At 55.2% G+C, this 18,558-nt stretch overlaps 1 protein-coding gene across 1 annotated transcript; it reads right to left on the bottom strand.

The window, feature by feature from the left end:
• Positions 1-617: 617 nt before the first annotated feature.
• Positions 618-16,664, bottom strand: Frmd1 (FERM domain containing 1). Its single transcript, XM_028866689.2, has 12 exons — positions 16,380-16,664; positions 15,196-15,286; positions 9,259-9,338; positions 8,478-8,554; positions 7,256-7,442; positions 6,156-6,311; positions 5,536-5,601; positions 4,583-4,757; positions 2,891-3,187; positions 2,321-2,428; positions 2,153-2,232; positions 618-817 (listed from the first exon to the last, which is right to left on the bottom strand). Exons 1-11 carry the CDS (start codon positions 16,446-16,448, stop codon positions 2,192-2,194), a joined length of 1,347 nt encoding a protein of 448 aa, XP_028722522.1. The 5' UTR covers positions 16,449-16,664; the 3' UTR covers positions 618-817; positions 2,153-2,191.
• Positions 16,665-18,558: the final 1,894 nt, after the last annotated feature.

Raw genomic sequence — 18,558 nt, forward strand, 5'->3', positions numbered from 1 at the left:
AGTGTCTCGTTTACATTAGCAGTGGCAGGGGATTCTGGGTGGGACTGAGCCCCACACTGCAAGAGAGGCCTCTGGGTTTGGTGCAGCACTTACAAGAAAGATATGGGACCAGGAACTACAGAGCTGTGATCTAGAAGCCTGGCCAGTGTCTCCACACTGTGCAGCCAGCTCTGGGGCGTCAGAGCTTAGGCAGGCTTTGCAGGCATAGGGCTCCCTCTAATGCCTAGGTCCCACTATGACATCTTCTCTCACAGATAAGACAAGAGCCCAGCCACTTCAGGGCTAATGTTGACTCCTGGTTCTCTCAGACACTTAGGCCCAAGAGAGACCTAGGAGCTTACAGCCCAAGACAGGAAGGACAGGGCCCACCCCTACCTCTAGGGTCAGGTCAGAGCTGGCTCCACCCCTCCTATAGGTGAGCAGGCAAAGAAGAGGCAGTTGATATGGTGGGCAGAAAGGGTCGAGGGCTAGGGACTGCCTTGCCCAGACCTGACCAAAGGCTGGTGATGCTGGATGCTACCAAGCCACCTTCAAGGCTGTCTGGCACAGACAGGGCTGCTGTGTGGCTCTTGCCTACGCCACAAAACTCCTGCAGGGGTGAATCTTCACCGGGCCAGTACAGGAAGAGGTGGTTTATGAACTTCTTGCCATTGAGAGGAGCCCTGGCCTCTTGCGGCCCCAGTAGCTCCAGCAGGGCACAGCCCCAGGTGTAGCCAGATGAGGTAGTCAGAAGGTGTCGGGAAGATGGGTGCAGACACACATCGTCCAGGCTGCGGAGGGACTGGTCACCCCTGCGGTCAGCCTCTGCCTCCCCAACCTACAGAGAGATTTAGCAGTGTGGTAGTTCTCATCCCAACTACTGGTGCTTTGGGGGCTGCTACAGTTCCAGGATCCCAGCTCTACCCAGACTGTTCTGATTCTAGCATGGCCAGCCTGCCCTGGACCTGATAGGCCACCCTGTTGGTGTGCTAAGTGCTCCTGAAACGCTTCCCTCCAGGCCACCTCGTCCTGTTTCCTTCACCACCCAGCTCTATATCCCAGCCCACCTTCGTCTCCCTGATATACTAGATACTTTAATGTCCCCCAGGCTGGGCTGTGGGCTCCTGTGTGGCTCTGGTGCATTCTAGGAATTTTTTGGAGGCTCCATGCCACAGTGTAGGGCCCCTTTGGGGTCCACACTGGCCCTAGGGGTGCTGCCCAGCTGGGGCTTCTTTCCCCATGGTTGCCTTTCTGAACGTGAAGCCTCGCTGCTTTGAGTCTTTCAGGAACGGCTCTGGATATGGTCACCACGCACCGGCCCTGGAAGCACCTGAGATTCCAAGGATGGCCATCTTTCACTTAAGCATACTTGGCCACAGACTGTGTGGGTCCCATCAGCTGAGAGCAGCCTCCACAGTGATGCTCAGAGTTATGCTTTCCAGCCATGGTAGGACCCTGACACACAGTGGAGGTAGGAGAGCCATGCACAGGGTCTGTTGTCCGTGGGGCTCTTGGAAGGGCATCTCCTCGTTTTTAAGTCAGTCCTTCAGAGTAGAGCCTCTAGCTGAGAGCCTCAGGGTGCTTTGGGAGGGTGTGAGCTCCTCTATTAAACAAGCTGGCTCTACTCCAGGCCTGGACTCTGCTCTGACAGCCCTCTCAGGCTCTCTCCTCCCAGTTTCTAGCTCTGCCTAACTCTCTGTGGGTCCAGTGTCACACTTGCTGGTCATCCATATCCTGATCTCCTCTTTTTCCCAGGGGATGTTTTGCAGGCGCCTGCATGCCAGTCCAGGAACATGGACCCCACATCGTCCTCTGCCTAGGTTTTATGGGGCCTCTGGTTTAGTCTCTCTGGTACCTTAGGGTAGTGGGAACTCAAGGTCTTAGGCCCCGGGGGCACTGATAGTAGCCCTTTAGAACCCGCATGAGAGGTCAGTGAAAGGTGGAAGTATGTGTCCAGCCTCTTGAGGGCTCCACACGGCCCTGGACCTGGTGTGCCGCTCAGCAAGCCTGCTCACTTAGGCTCTGAGGCTGGAGCACAGTCACTGCCAAACCCACTCTTCCCAAGAGCCTGACTCTACCTCCTGGGCTGCCTATGGAGGGCCTCTCCAGGGTGCAGAGGACCCAGTGTGGAAATCTAGGTGGGTAGAGGGCAGGAGCCATGAGGAGACCTTACCTGGGGCATGGTCTCTGCTTTCTGGGCCCGATGTCCTTATCAGCATGATTCACACTCCTGTGAAGGGCTCTGGAGAGCTGCTGAGAAGAGGTAGAGGAAGAGAAGGAGGATGAGGATGAGGATGAGGAGAGTGAGCAGAACCAAGAAGAGAACACTGCCCATACTCACTGTTGTGGCCCATGCTGCCCTGGGCTCTTTCCTGCCATAACTCTGAAGTAGGGATCAAGTGCTCCTCCTCACAGGACTGTCTGAGATGAGGCCATCTGCATGTATGGACTGTCAGCAAGAAAGGCACAAGCTGTCTGTGACTTCACACACACAGGAGCACAGAGTCCCAGATGAGCCCATGGTGTCTGGGCTCCATCTGACATGTGACATCATGTCCTCCCCAGAGTGGCTCCAGTCAGCATTAGGAGAGGCAGAGATTGCTGTTCATGGAAGCTGGGAATGGCGCCTTCTCAGTGCCCATCTATACTGAGGCCAGGGAGCAGCCAGTGGCTCACACTTATATGATTTCATACTTGGGCCCTTCTGCTGGCCTGTAGCCTCTGGAGTCTGGACTCAACTTCAGAGACCAAGGCCAGCTGCCCTTTGCCTGGACAAGACTCTGAGCATGTGACTTCAGACAGTGTTAGTGACAGATCTGCCTGACCCTGAGTGGCCATTTTAGCCTGCACCCAGGGAGTCAGATGAGCATGGGTCAGCTCGGGCTCTTTGTTACCTGGTCCTATAGCTCACCTCTGCTGTTGGCGAAGGTGTCCTGGCTGCTGAAGCTGCTCCAGGAACTACTGGATGGCGTCTTCCCACAGAGCCTCTCGGTCCCTGTGGGCTCATCCACAGACACCTCACACTCCCCGTGCTGGAAGTTGGGCTTGATGCATGCAGGGTGGGAGCTGCCACGGCTTCTGGAGCGCAGTGAGAGGAGGGAATATCTGCTGCTCATATCGTCCTCATCGCCCAGGCATTTCCTGCTGTGTGGGTCCAGGTCCAGCTCCAGGGGGTCACTGATGTAGGATTCCCGGTAGCCTTTCTTCTCTGTAGAAAACAACACAGGAGCTGATGTTAGAGGAAGATGAAGTGCCTCCTGAATTCCTGTAGCCAGTGCTGGGCAGAGTCCCACAACCTGCTGATGCATCAGAGCCTAGGTATGTGCAGCAAAGCATCACCCTGTGGTGTGTGTGTGTGTGTGTGTGTGTGTGTGTGTGTGTGTGTGTGTGAACCCTGCATGCCCATGGTGACAGCCAGGCAATCATGAATGGAACTTGTCACCAGCAGCCTCCCAGCAGCCTCTTGTGATGGTTCTTCAGGCTGTGACACCTTGTCTCTTAGCCACAGATCCATGCTGAGCAGACCTGGTGCCCTGTCACCCAGGGCAGAACTAGTTGAAAACAGACCGTATCTGCTGGTTCTGAGGATGCACTGATATGGGATATGCACCCAGCATCCTCACGGGCCTTGTGGAGGCCCAAATTACTCAGGGTCCGAGAATCTGAGCTTGCTTTACGCAGCAGGACTGCATAAGGGGATGATTTGCCCATGGGCATGGTTACCAGGTGTTTGGAAGGGTCTACACTTGGCTGTGCAGTGTGCTTTGATCTCGAAAGGGGAAGGTCTTTTGCCCCGCCCCTTGGCATGGTTATAAAAAGCCCTTTTGAATAAACGTCTGGGCCATTGGGTAGTGATCCAGGTCCTCCCGAAGCCATCCTGTGTTTCTGTTGTTCTCCTCTTCCCTATCATTGTATCTAATATTTTGTTAGCCCTCTCTCCTCCTTATAGGAGTCCTGAAAAAGGTGGGGGCTGGCCTCCCACAGATGGTGTCCTGAACAGGGCCATAGGTTCAGGGAACCCCAGGACCTGCCACCTAACACAGGCACAGAGACCCACTCATTCAGGACTCACAAATATGTTCAGATACACTTCTCTCTCTCTCTCTCTCTCTCTCTCTCTCTCTCTCTCTCTCTCTCTCTCTCTCTCTCTCCCTCTCTCCCCCCCCCCTCTCTCTTTCCTGCCTTTGCATTGGGGCTTCAGTGTGAGGCAAGGCAGGTCTCCTCTTAGTGGAGACTTGGAAAAGGAGAGAACACCGGGACTTTGGGCAGCACCAAGCTGGCCTCCCTTCAGGCTGTGTCTCTGGCTCTAAGGATGTGAGGAATAAGACCCTGTAGAATCATGTGCGGAGTGAAGTGAGGGATGGATCATCTTCACTTTTCATCCAAACACGGGAGTGGCGGGGGGGGGGGGGGGGAGATAGGAGATGATGACTACCAGCAATGATGAATGTAACAGAAGGTACGGCCTGGCTGCCGAGCCCAGAACAGTCAGCCAGCCTTGTGAGAGGGGTCTCAAGGACTGATTCGCTGTATCTCAGGCCCTGGAGAAGATGTGTGGCCGTCCGCTAGGTGCCGCCCAGACCCAGGTGGATAGCATACCCACCTTCTGCCTCCTCCAGCCGTTGTAACCACCACAGCACGGGCTGCAAGCTGAGGTGGAGCTGGTGGGTCGTGCGAAGCAGTTGCAGCAGGTAGCGGGAGCGCCAGGCGTAGCCCGTGTAGAACAGCAGCTTCTGGGTTGCCCACAGTCCTTCTGGCCGGATTTCCAGCTTCTTCCCCTGGACAGACAGGAAGGACAATGTGACTTTACAGTCCAGGAAACTGCCCCAGCGGCAGGAGAGAAGTACTTTATGTCAGCCATAAGCCCCGACTGTGCCCTGGCCCACCAGTGTAGAGAGCTGGTGTCCCTGTAGAAACAGGTCTCTGGTCATTGTGACTCAGTCCCATCTGTCCCCAGCCTTGAGAAGGTAGAAGGATCCTGGGACAACACTCCTATGTAGGACCTCCCTGTGCACACGTCTTAAACCTAGGATTCACAGGGAACCCTGGTCACTGTCCAGAGCCAGCCTGCTCTCCAGTGGAGATAGCTTTGTGAATAAGTAAGAAGGACAGGAGCTGCGAGATAAGTGCGTCTCTAAGGTACCATGTTCTCTCTCTTTGTTCCTGAGTGGGAGCGCAGAAATTGGTGGTGGCCAGAGCTATACATCTCTCAGAGGCTTAATACCACTGTGGCTAGGCCGCCAGAAATTGCCATGAGGACCAATAGGACTGGGAGATGCCTGGAGGTGGGGAGAGGCCGTAGGGAGTTCCTGACCCCATCCTGAGGATGAAGCTGCAGGTTCTCTGTTCTTAGGGCTCCTGGGTGTTGTGGATGCTCCCCCACTTCAGACACCCACCAGAAATGTCACCTTCGAAATATGTGACCAGGGGAAGTCAAAGAGCAGCCGTGGAGCGTGGTCTGCCTCCTGAAAGACAGTAGCAGAGGAATGTGGGAACCAGAGCACAGGCCGGGGCAGCAGAAGATGGGGGAGGGGAGAGAAGGGGAAGGACCCTCACCCGATAGATGAGCACTCCGTTCAGAGTGAGTCCCAGGAGGATGGAAGGGTGATCGTCCTTCTTTTCCTGAAAGGACACAGGTCAGCGGTTAAGGCTGTGGCCCTGGGGCAGGTGGAAGGAGGTCCGTCCAACAGGCTAGAGGCTCCACAAACCAGGAACTCTGTTTAGGCTCCTCTTGTTGCCTTACATAAGCCCAGGCCACCCTGCAGCCCAACCAGGGCACATGTGTGGAATGCTCCCATAGATATTTGAACTTTGTGAACCTCATAGACAAAAGTTCCACCCTTGGTGCCCCCTGTGGGAGGCTGTCCCTGAGAACAGAGGCCATGCTGTGCTCAGTGCAAGAGGGGCAGGCAGAGTGGTCAGGCAAAACAGCCCACTGTTAGACCAGACCAGTCATAACAGAGGCTGAGCAAGCTGACAGAACTCAAACACCAGAGAAACCCGGCATGTCACCTCCAGGACAGCTACCAAGGAACCCTCCAACTCATCACATGCCAACCAGGTCCTAAGGACAGTCCTGCCTACTCTACCCCGGAGTCTTAGTCACACCAACAGCCATGGGAATATACCCACCCCTGCCCTGGGTTCCTCCCACCCCCTGACACCATGGGGTCAACCTTGTACAGCCTGAAGAAGTGGACAGGAACATCCTCAAGTCGGCAGGCATCCCTGATGAAGCGTAGCGTGGCCTCCTTGGGACTCAGGCCCCGCTGTTCACGGTGCATGGCAGGCACATGCCTGAGGATGTAATCAGCTCCCCTGTTGTTGATAATCTGAGGACAGAGCCCCCAGCTAGCTCAGACCCCAGCCTGCCCTCTCTCTGTGCTGACACCCTCCACCACCCTTCAAGTCAGAGCCAGCTTCCCAGCTAGAGCCCACGTTCAGCAGAGTGAGTTGGACCTTTTGCCTTAGCCTCAGATCCAAAGGTGAGGATGCGATGCCCCTAAATCTTTGGTCCTGACCCCCTCTCTTATGTCACCCAGGTGCCCACAAGGACCACAGAAACAGCCCTCCTTAGAAGTTTGTGAAGGTTCCTTTATCCCCAAAGCTACGGCTCTTGGGAAAACTCTCCAATGAGGAAACCATGGCTGAAATCAAAGGGTTGAGGTTCCAATGAGGGGCAGAAGTGTGTGGGGGCTGAGGGAAGCTTTCAGCAAGGCTGCCTGGCATTGGAGACAGCTCTGCAAGGCAGATAGGTGAAGCCTAAGGCACAGAGGACGGAAAAGGAGAAGGGTGGGGGTGGGGCAATGGGGGAGAATGTGGGCGGGGTCCACAGTCCGCAGGACCATTTGCCCATCATGGCAGCCAAGCTAGGATTTTACACACAGAGGAGAAGTACCCCTTGCTCAAGGCCTCTCCTTCTAGGATGTAGGTGAGAGGAAACTGAGGCACAGAGAGGCCGAGGTCCTTGGGTTTGTTTGTCTTCGCAGAGTCTGGGTGGGTGACACTGCGGCTGTTGAGATAGCTGACTTACGTAGGACTAAGGCAGAGCCTGCTCTGGCCATGGTTCCTACACCTCGCTGCCAGCCTGTGCAGTGTTATTGTTGGATAGGTGAGCATCCTTGCACTTGGGCCTCTCCGTTTCCATGCCCTTGCCCCTCCCTAGCCCCTCATTGTCCCCTTATTCATAGATTCCAGAGTTTTCTCTTGGTGAGCAGACATCACCGCCCCCCATCCCCACCCGGCCCCAAGGAGGGCACCACACAGCCCTCCTTACCCACTGTGGGAAGTAGGCGTGTGGCTCGAAGTACTTGCCCACATGGACCGACTCCTGGTGGTCTCCCAGGTCAGCCTGTAACCCACAGGCAGCCAGCAGAAAGTAGGCCTCCTCCCTGTGCGGGCACCTGGACCTCAGGACCTGCTCCTTCAGGTGGCAGTAGTACAGGTGCCGGGCCGTCTTGTCACTGGAAGGCAGAGGGGCGGAGGGCTCAGGAAGAGTGGATCCCCCATTGAGGCCAGGACGGCACCCCCTGCCCCACCCCACCCCACCCCACCCTCCCCCGCCCTTCCCAGGCCTGGCTTCCTGGTCCGCAGGCCTCTGAGGACTGCTGGTCCACTTCCTAGTGAGACAGGGATGAAGTCAGGGACTTGAAGCAGGGATGAGGTCTGTCCCTACGGGTGTAGCCCTCCGGCAGCTGGGATCCAGGAACAAGTGGGGCCATTTGAGAGGGCTCCTGAATAAGGGCACAGGGGCAAACCCATGCCACAGACTTGCCTCCCAGCCAGCCAGTCTGCCTGCCAGTACCGTCGACCAACTCAAAGCAGTACATACCTCCTGCGAACCTCGCCTGCATCTGCTAATATAGCAAGCAGCCTGGCTGCTCACCACAGTACAGGCAACCGTGCAGCAGCCTCCATCGTGTTTTTCCCTGCTGAGATGTCTCTAGAACTTTCCACAAAGCCATGTGCTCTCACACTCTAGAACATTCTTCAGCTAGCTACACGCGCCCTCGTTCCCTAGAGCCTTCTGTAGTCACATACCTCGGACTCCAGAATCTCCCACACCCTCATTCACTGATTCTGGTGCCAACACCAGATTTGCACTTGCCAAAGGGCATCCTAAGGACACCCAAGCCCCGCTGGTAGGTTCCCAGAGTTCTGCTTGGAGAATATCTAGTTCTTTGATGGTCCCTGAAGAGTTCGCTGCTTCCTGTCATCAGGTACCGAGGCAGCCCATTGATCGGAAAGCAAGAGTCTTCCGGTTCTGTACTCACCCTTCCCAGGAACCTCCCTGCCCAAGCGGACCTGGGGACACCTGGCAGGAAACACAGCTCCCATTTAAAGCTAACCCCCGAGAGTCACTTCAGCCACCAGATGGAGACACGTGCCTCAGCGAGCAGAGATCACATCCTTGCGATGGAACCTCTCTTTGTCTGAGCTCGCTGGAAGGCATTTGCCCATCTTGCGGCTTGTGTTTCCCCTCCGGGCAGTGCAGTTACCTGATCGCCCTCCCACTTTCCACGTAGAACTGCACTCTGAAGAAGGTGATGAAGGGCCCCCTGGATACCTTATCCCTCTGTCAGAAGAGTAAAGAAAAAAGGCAGGAACCCCAGTGAGGCATGCATGGGGTCGGGGGTCGGGGAGGCTTCCACAGGCCTGCCTGGGGACATCTCACACTCGAGTCTTATATTGTTTTGTCTTATTTTTTCCTTAAAGGGGAAAAACCCAAGTGGGATGTCGTCAAAGGCAGCTGCAAGCATCCCACTGAGGGCACAGGACTGGTGATCCCCCCACCCTCTGAGGCTGTAATTGGCAGGCCTTGAGGACAGTGCAAGTATGCCAGAGGACAACTCTCGACAAACAGGTGACCATGGCAGTGACAAAGAGTGGGCCTGACCCAGCACCTGCCCATCCCAAACCCAGGAGAACCTCCTAGTCCCTGGCCACAGTGACGACCCAGCACCTGCCCATCCCAAACCCAGGAGAACCTCCTAGTCCCTGGCCACAGTGATGACCCAGCACCTGCCCATCCCAAACCCAGGAGAACCTCCTAGTCCCTGGCCACAGTGATGACCCAGCACCTGCCCATCCCAAACCCAGGAGAACCTCCTAGTCCCTGGCCACAGTGATGCCCCAGCACCTGCCCATCCCAAACCCAGGAGAACCTCCTAGTCCCTGGCCACAGTGATGACCCAGCACCTGCCCATCCCAAACCCAGGAGAACCTCCTAGCCCCTGGTCACAGTGACGGCCCTGGTTCTTTCCTCTGTCCTATGCTTACTTTGTGCGTTTCCGTCTTCCAGTCCCGAGAGAAGTATTTACTGAGTTTTCGCTTAAAATCCAGGAACACATACTCATTGTCTAGAAAAGAGAAGTCCAGGGCAGAGAAGACACTCTCATTCTTCCCGGGAATCCCATCGGGCAAGAGCCGAGCCCGGCTGGAGCAAGTCCGTCTGTTGACGTAGAGCTTTGCGCCCAGCTGGACTGACGCATCTGCCTCAGAGTTTGAGCACAAGATACTGTGGGTAAGACATGACCGTCTCAGACTGTGGCTATGGCGAGCATCTTCCCAGGGCACGGGCTGGTTCTCACTGCGAGGAGAGCATGCTGACCATGTCTGCAGACCTAATCTGCAGGGCTTCCTGTGACCTGTCACCGAAACTGACCAGTGTCAGCGACCCATGCCACCCTTGCTAGCGGGGCTGCTCTGAGAAGGGGGTTCCTGGAGATGCTTTTTGCTAAAGCAAGCTTTCCTATGCTTCTGGAGAAGACCATGGTCCCTTTCCTGTCTAAGCTGGAGAAGCATCAACAGGTGCCCTAGAGGAGAACGTAGAGCCTCGGGGGCTTCCCTTTGTCATTCTCACAGACTCGGTACCCAGAACTGAGGTGACTGTCCCTAGAGTAGACTCAAGAGAGAGGGGACCGTCTGGGAGGCACCGAGAAGCAGGTGCCCTGGCATTGTGGATCTGGTGAGGGATGCATGGTCAGGTCCAGAGTCACGGTTTGCCATTATCCGGCTAGCCACATTTGGTGGTCATCCACTACCACATCCCAGCTCAGGGATGCCTGGCACACACCTGGCTGGGGCTGGTAGAGCCAAAGGCTAGCAGGACACCTGATCCGTGGTCCTGGCACTGGGGGCAACAGCTACCCACATCGGCAGGAGGCTGGGGGATTAGAAAATGTACAGACAGCAACCACAGGTCAAGACAAAAGAGAGCGCCCACCCTGGAAAGCTGCCTTTCAGAACAAGGGGACTACCAGTTTTTGCCCAGCCAGCCTTTCCCACATCCAGAAAGTCAGAGTTCTGAATGAATTCTCAGACTCACCGGCAATCAGCACTGTTCCTGCTGTGGGACTAATCCTGTGACCCCCCCCCCGGCCCGGGGCCTCAGTGGGTCTGGCCGGAGATGAGGCTTCATGAAGGAGACAAGCTGTAGGGAATCCAAAGGATAAGCACCCCTCCAAACTTGGACTCAGACAGGGAAAGACAGACACAGAGAGACAATGGGGAGGCACAGAGAGGCCACAAAGGATCCGGCTGTTATCACCTTGACCTCAGACTTCCAGTCCCCAAGACCTCGGGTCACAAATGTATGTGGTGCGCCAATTAGAACAGTGTTCATCCACTGCCTGGGGGCTCTCCGGAAGTGTTAGGCCTGACTCCATGCCTTTCCTGTGTCCTCAGGGTCCAGCCACTCTAGCTCCAAGGCCCTGTGCCCCAACACAAACTGTCCACACCTTGGGCTTTGATAGGACCCAGGACTCTGACCAGATAACTTTCTTATCTGGTCTGCCTGACCTTCCTGTGTTCAAGAAGCAAACTCCTCAGTGTGAAGGAGTTCTCCCTTGGGCAGGAGAATGTGCTGGAAGATGAGTCAGGGTTGAGAAGAAAGGAGCTATCCACCAGGAAAAGACACTGGATGTCACTAGGAGGCAGAGGCTGGTTGGCTGCACACTGTACGGTGTGGACTACCAACCTGGAAAAGAGGCAGAAAATGGACCCGAGCTTCCAGGGTGGGGAGAGGGGTGGGGAGACGGAGCCCAGGAGCTTGTACGGTGACTCTGCCAGGCGATACTGTGGGTTTTCTCAAACCCAGGAGCGAGCCTCATGTCAACCACGGACTCTAGGTGACACTGCTGGGTCCCTGTAAGCTCAGGGACTATGAAAAATCTCCTGTCTTCTAGAGAATGTGGTTAGGGTAAGTGGAGGAACATGAGGTATTTTATACTTTCTGTTCAGTTTTGCTATGAAGCTAAAGGTTTTCTAAAAAACAGAGTCCTAGGGCTGGGGATGTAGCTTCTTCGTGGTAGAGTACTTGCCTCTCTTACGTAAGGCCCTCAGTTCAATCCCTGGAACTGCCAAAATACAATCTTGTCTGCCTCCGAGTGGCTTGAGCAGTGTGGACAGTGGTCCCCAGGGGGACTCTGGCCCAGAGGTCCATGATTCAGCGAAGGAAAGGCCTGCAGCTTCCTCCCACTCCCAATATCCCAGCATCAGGAGAGGATCAATCTCTTTAAATCAGAGCCGGTTGCTGGGGCAGCCCCATGAGGTCATTGGGATTCTACACATCCCAGGCAAGCAGGGTCTGCTACATACCCAGGGCTGTGTCCCTGTGGGAGAACTGTTTCTCTTGCAGGTCCCTTGGACATGGCAGGCTGAGTACAGGCTCTATGTACAGCCTGACCCAGGAATGTGGCCACATTCCAGATTTAATAAAATGTCTAGCTGACTGCTTGCTGTGGCCTGGGGCCCCTGTGGAGGGGAAAGGGCTGGGCCCTGTAGCCAGCAGCTCCCCCAAGGCAAGGGCTGACCCTGCCGTCAACATCACCCTGCAGCCCAGACAGAAACCGGGAGGCATCATCACCCTTGACAGCCGCCCTCCTGGCTGGAGGCACTGTGGGGCCCTCCATAGAACTCCAGGAGGCCACGTGAACTCCTTAGCATGCTTAGCTCCTGAAATGAGGAGCCTGGGATGGGCAGGCTGAGAAAGAGAAAGTATCCGGCGGACCAGGGAAGAGGAGATGAGCAGGAGGGTGGCAGGAGTAGACACTAGGGGTGGGCAGATGGAGACCTCATCCATGCAGGGAGGTTGCCTGGCTACGGACCTGTGGAATTTTTATCCCGAGAAGATGCCCCCAGACTAGCCTCAGGTGCAGTAAGAGAAATCCTGGTAGCAACACTAGGGGAGACAGAGCCTCCTGAGACCAGCACGTGTCTCAGGATCAACACTGGCATTGAAATCCACTCCACATAGGAATGGTAGTTAGTGTGCTGAGCATGGGTGTGTCTATGTGGTTAGGCCACCTGTCGGATAGCCCTCCCTAGTTGGATAGTTTTCATCCAGGCTCCCGAAGACTTAGAGACCCTAGGCAGGCCCATGACTTTTGGGCTCTAGCTGCAGCATTGGTATCCTGCCTGTCGACTCCAGACTTGATGGTCTCAGTCTCCTGAGCCCCATCACCTCCCTCTGACCCCCCTCACCTCATATAAACAAATGTTTCTTCTGACTGTATCTCTGTAGGACCCTGTGCAAACACAGACTTATCTTCACGAGGGGTGTATTGCTATAGAAAAGAGAAGGAACCAGCTGTATTCCCTGGTTCCAACTACAGGTTCCCCAAGCCAAATGGGGTAATATCCACCCCAGAAGCCTTCCCAATCTCGCCACAGTGAGAATCACCCTCTTAGCCTGAGGCATGTGTACCTGGGCACAAAGCAAAGGCCTGTTGAATGGGTAAAGTGTCCAGGTCTCCTCCCTTCTCCTCTTAACGTTGATACTTAGTATGAAGGGAAAGACTGCTCAAAGCCAGTTCCAAGTAGATGGAGAAGCCAGACATAAGCCTGTCTTCAGAAGTTCCAAGGAGAACGGCACAACTCTGTCTTTCTCTTCTTACCCTGCCCCAAGCCCTTGCAAGTAGAGGGCTCATACCTTGCTTGTCTTTTTTTTTTTTTTTTTCTCCCCTGAGGCATCACCACAAATTCCAGGATGCCAGAATCTCATGATCCTCCTGCTCTGGGCCCCAGGTCCTGGGATCACATGCCTCACCACCATGCCTAGTCACCCTTTGCTGTTTGCTCCATATCTCTGTCTCAAATGTGTGCCCAAGTTATAGACCATGAAATAACTAAAGCAAGGAATTCTAGGTCATGCTAATAAGAGCCCAAGTCTCCACAGCAAGGGCTCTGGGGACATGTTAGAAGGGCGTCTATCAGTTCAGAACTTGATCGGAAGGAGCGGCATGTTCAGCTCAGCTGGCAGCCTTCTGCTCCCTTCAGGTCCCCAAGTGAGCCCAGAGCATGTCACCCTTGTTCCGAGAGAATCCTTAGTTCAGCTCAGAGGAAGGGAACCACAAGTTCTCTCCTTGCCCATGTCCTGACACTTGTTCCCTGAGTTGGTGACACATCTGGCATGGGTGGAGATGGATGGTAAGGCTGGCTGGCAGGAGTTGAACCCCTCCCGTGAGGCATGTTCCCTGCTGGGAGAAGGCGCAGTCTGAGGGATCATTCACTCCCAGTCCCAGCAAAGCCCCACTGTGTGCCCCCTGGCTTCCTCAGCTGGGGCTACTCCACCTTGCAGGCCCTTCCAGGCCCCTCAACTAGAATAGACCTGGACTTACAACCCATGGCCCCTTACAACCCATGGCCCCTGAGACTGCTCCCTGATTACCCAAGTCCATTTCCTAGGCGTGGCTGCCCAGCTGTCAAAGTCCTAATGTGTGGACAGCTCCTGGTAATGACGTTGAACCTCAGCTAAGAAGACAAAGGTCACAGAACACATGCGCTGGTCTCGGTCCTACCATGGGGCTTTGGCCTTGCACGCTAGATACCAGTTCCCTGTAGTAACTTGGCATCACATGATCCCAGCCTAATGAACCCTTGGCTTTGAAGTGAATCTCCAGGGAAACTGAATTCTGGGGTTCTCAGGGAGACGCGCCCCACCTCTCCCCGACAGTGCCCCACTGACTAGCACAGGGCTACCCACCGCAGTTGCTGGAGTCTCCTTCTGTGGGGACTCTACCCAGCACTCCCTAGGGCTTCACCCTCATCCCCTTCACCGTTCCACCTGCTGTTCTAGGCTCTTCAGGACCCAAGGGCACCAGGCCTCGGGGACCTGCAGGCAGGACATAGGACAAGTCCCAGCTGTCTTCTCTAGAGCAGCACCCTGGAAAGACCTTTAGGCCAAGGATCATCTCCCCTAAGAGGAGCTTCACAGCCCGTGGCCGTCACATCCCACGGGAAAGGGAGCTTGGCGACTTTTCTGCACCAATAAAAATAGCAGTGTCGCCGTGCGGTGGTGGCACATGCCTTTAATCCCAGCACTCGGGAGGCAGAGGCAGGCAGATCTCTGTGAGTTCGAGGCCAGCCTGGTCTACAGAGTGAGTTCCAGGAGAGGCGCAAAGCTACACAGACAAACCCTGTCTCGGAAAACCAAAAAGAAAAAGGAAAAAAAGCAGTGTCAGTGCAGAGACTGGAATACAGAGAACAGGACCCAGCAGGCAGATCTGCATAGAGCTGCTTCCACAGAGAGTGTGATGTAGTCGGGGGATGCCGCCCCCTGCTCAGACACACCGCTTCCATACTGCCTTCCATGGCCAGCTCCTGGCCAGGCCTGCCCAAGCTCCCCACTTCCCCCTGCCCCTTCTCTGCTGGGTTGGAGTTCCTTGGTCTCCTGTCCAACTCGGTTCTTACATTCATGAGCATGTGAGTGTACAGGTGGGCGGGGTGAACACATGTGTAAGCGTGAGTGAGTGTGCCTGCGTGTTGATGTATGGACATGCACTATGTGCATAATTATACACATACATTCAGCAGGCAAGCATGGGTATGTGTGTTTGAATGTGTATGGTGACTGTGTGTGAATGAACGTGTGAGGGAGTACGCGGTTGAACTGTATGTGTGTGAGAAGATGTGGTATGCATATATGTGTGATGGGTGCTTGTGTTATGTGTGTGGTCTATATTTATGTGCACATTTGTGATGCGTGAGTTTGTGTGTGTGTGTGTACACATATGCTCTATACTTGTGTGAGTGGTGTATATGTACAAGTATTTGTACTTGTGTGTACATAATCTGGACATGATGGCCCAGCTGCCTGTTAGCCTTATTGGTAGATCTGTGGGCAGGGTCTGTGGCAAGGCAGAAACACCTGAATTCCAAGGGTCCCCCTTTCTTGCCCCTGGGCAGCCTGTGCTGGGGTTGCCAAGCAATGCTTACTTCTGATTATGCTGAGGCCAAAAAAGTGGGCTTCTCGAATGTGTGCCATATCACACACCATCTGGAAGAGCTCCTGTCCTGTGGCTGTGACCTGGAATAGAGGAAGGGCTTAAGTCACACGCAGAACTTCCCCATAAGACCCCTGGATGGCAGGGATACTGGGTCAGAGGGGAGTAGTGTCATCTGCTCAGGCAGGGGATGGAGGCAGGGACCATGGCCTGGGCCCCTCAGTTGTTTCCAAAGCACAAATTTAAACATTGCTCCCCAGAAGAACAGCCTCGGGAGTGGACCTTGTCGTAGCATTTGCTGGCTTCCAGGTAAAGGTAGCATGCAGCTAGCGCACCCCTGTCCCTGGGGGCTGAAGAGGGATGGCCTGGATCACAGGGTGGTGGCACACGCCTTTAATCCCAGCACTTGGGAGGCAGAGCCAGGCGGATCTCTGTGAACTTGAGGCCAGCCTGGGCTACCAAGTGAGTTCCAGGACAGGCGCAAAGTTACACAGAGAAATTCTGTCTCGAAACCCCCCCCCCCAAAAAAAAAGAGTGAAGGAAAGCTAGGTAAGAAACCACGTGGCCTAGGGAGGAGGGTGTGCCCGTGAGAGCTGCATCCTTCCTGACAGTGAAGATGACTCAGAGAGCAGACTCAAGAAGGCAGCAGCTAGAGATCTGTCAGAGTGTGGCAGGGACAAAGGGCAAGAGGATGGAAAGTCACGCGCAGAACCCTCTGGGGCCACCATGTTCTCTCATATGTGGTCACCATCCTGGAGAATGGGAGACACAGGGTACTTAGAGGCGCAGGTCCCACATAATAAACTCAGCCTGCGGAAGCTCCAGACACCATGAGGGACCGGGAAGCCCGTGACACTGGATACGGAGCGGGCACCAAGCAGCCCAGCACCCTGTTAGATGTTAGACTCCAGGTGAATGGTCAGGTTGGTGCTTACTATGCTACAGTGGGTACTTCGTCGTGAAGTGGAGGTCCCATGCACTCTTGTACCTGGAGCTTCTGATACACGCCCCTGTTATCACTGTTCCCTCTAGACACACAGCCTCTGTGGTCCACCCCCACCACCCTCTGGACACACGGCTCCTGCTGTCCCCCAGGACCCTGCATGGCTCCTGCTCTGCCCTGCTTGTCCTGCCCTTCCCTCTGGATGCAGAATCCCCCGCTGCTTCTCCGCTTACCTCCACTGACAGCCGCAGTTGTTCCCAGGTGGGCAGTATCACTAGGATGTCCCTGAGCTCTGAGCTCATCTCAGAGTATCTCTCAGGTGTTGGTTCCCGTGGGGGAAGTACACAAGGGCTCTCTCAGAACCAGGCTTTGTCCACTGCTTCCCGCAGAAGACAGTGAGCTAGGGACGGGACGGTCCTGAGCCTCCCACTCGCTGGCACCGGTATGCCAGGTCTCCCCTGTCCTGCCCGGTCATCAGTGCAGGGGGACGTTGTCACCTCCCATACGCAGCCGCACTGTCCCTGTCCAGACACCGTCTGGGAGAGACCGGGAACCCAGTGGCTGAGTAGGGACAAAGGTCAGGGCTGTCGTTCCGGGTGTGTGGAGGCTGCAGAGATACAGACAAGCAATGGCACCACTCTCAGGCAGGATGCAAGGCCAGGAGTACTGTGTGCCCCACAGGAGGTGATGGGGCCCTGACTCCCATGAGATGCCCCTTCAGCTCCTCAGAGGATGGGCAGGACCCTACACAGGCCAGAACCATAGCATCCTTTTCCTCGGCAGCAAGTGGTTAAGGCCAAGAAGTAGGCCATGCAGCTCACAGTGAATGGACACTAAGAAGCCACAGCTGTGTGAGTGAGCAAGACATCTGCCACCAGCCAGGAGGAGCAAGTACCTGGGAATACTAAGGATCAGCACTCAGCACGGGGAGGTCATTCAGGTATAGAGGTCTTTCCTGTCCTGTTTGGGGACAGCATTAGAGAAGTCCTGCTTCAGAATCCAAGAGAAATAGTTTGACACACAGCAGGCTCTGAACAGGCAGGGTCAGGGCCAGGAACTCAGAGTCTAGCTGGAAGAGCCTGGCATAGCTCCGGGGTAGCTCGGACCCTGCTGCCAACCCTCTCCGCTCAGGCTGAGGACTTACTCCCTGCTACACCATGGATGCTTGTGGCCAGCTCTCTTCCCCATCAGGCAAAGTCAGTGTCCATCACACTGAGATAACGGACAACATCCCCCAGAACACAGATCCAGGCTCTCAACACTATACCACTATTCCACTGTGTTCCCAGAACCTGTTCCCTGTCGGAACAGGAGTCACCCCGAAGGCAGGCATCAGTTCCAATACGGCAGCGAAGTATGGCTGGCTACTCTTCCAACTGTGTCTGCAGCCAGGAGGGGACCATCGGCAGCACCTCCACCATGGGCAGCACCCAGGGGTCCTGAGAGGGCAGCAGGAGTCATCCCGGAGCCAGGGTTGGATGCAGTGGCCCGTACTGGGCCAGGCAGAGTGCTGGTCCGCAGTCAGGGGCCCTGAGGCCGATACACTACAGGTAACACTTGGCAAACGGGTCACACACATCTCCAGATTCATGTTACTACCGACACATGTGACAGATTTTCTAAAACAGGTGGTCTCTGGTGGCTCATAAGCCAGGACTCACAGGCTGTCCAGTACCAAGGGCCATAGCAGCAGCATGCCTGGGAAGTGACAGGTTCACAGAGAATGCATCCGTTCCCGAAGATGCCCCGAAGCTCCCAGGCAGGCAGCTGCAATGCTCCACGGCCACTGAGCCTAGCCAACCCCGGTTACCCTGTACATCACCACCCCGAGGACCACAGGCAGGGACCATGGTCTTCTGGCTCCGCAAAAGGCAACAGCTTTGTGTCTTGATGAAACAGAAATGTGACTAGGCCCCAAGTGGGCACCGGTCCCCAGCACCACCTCTGAGTCTCTGCGGGGATCTGGTTCCAAGACCCAGGAAGCCAAGATCCACAGATGCTCAGGTCCATTACATGAAATTATAGCTTGTCTGTGATGTCCCTGCTCCTGTGAACTCCCCTCTGGGTGGCTGGTAACATCAAAGTACACACTCTGAACATACTTGCTGTGCTGCACGTTTGGGGGAATAGTGAGGAAAAGGGCGTGTGTGTTTTTCTTCAAATATTTTGCATGCGCATATGTGTGTATGTGTGGGGTGGTGCATATATTGATGTGAGTATATGGGGGTGGAGCATGCCGTGTGTGTGTGTGTGTGTGTGTGTGTGTGTGTGTGTGTGTGTGTGTGTGTGTATGTGCATGTGTGTGGGAAAGTGAGAGCTTGGCATTGGCTGTCCTCCATCACTCTCCACCTCGTTTTGTGAGGCAAGGTCTCTTCACTGAACCCAGACCTCATAGATTCAGCTAGACTGGTT

This window comes from Peromyscus leucopus, chromosome 8a (genome assembly GCF_004664715.2).
Source record: "Peromyscus leucopus breed LL Stock chromosome 8a, UCI_PerLeu_2.1, whole genome shotgun sequence".
In the NCBI taxonomy this organism is placed as follows: Eukaryota; Metazoa; Chordata; class Mammalia; order Rodentia; family Cricetidae; genus Peromyscus; species Peromyscus leucopus.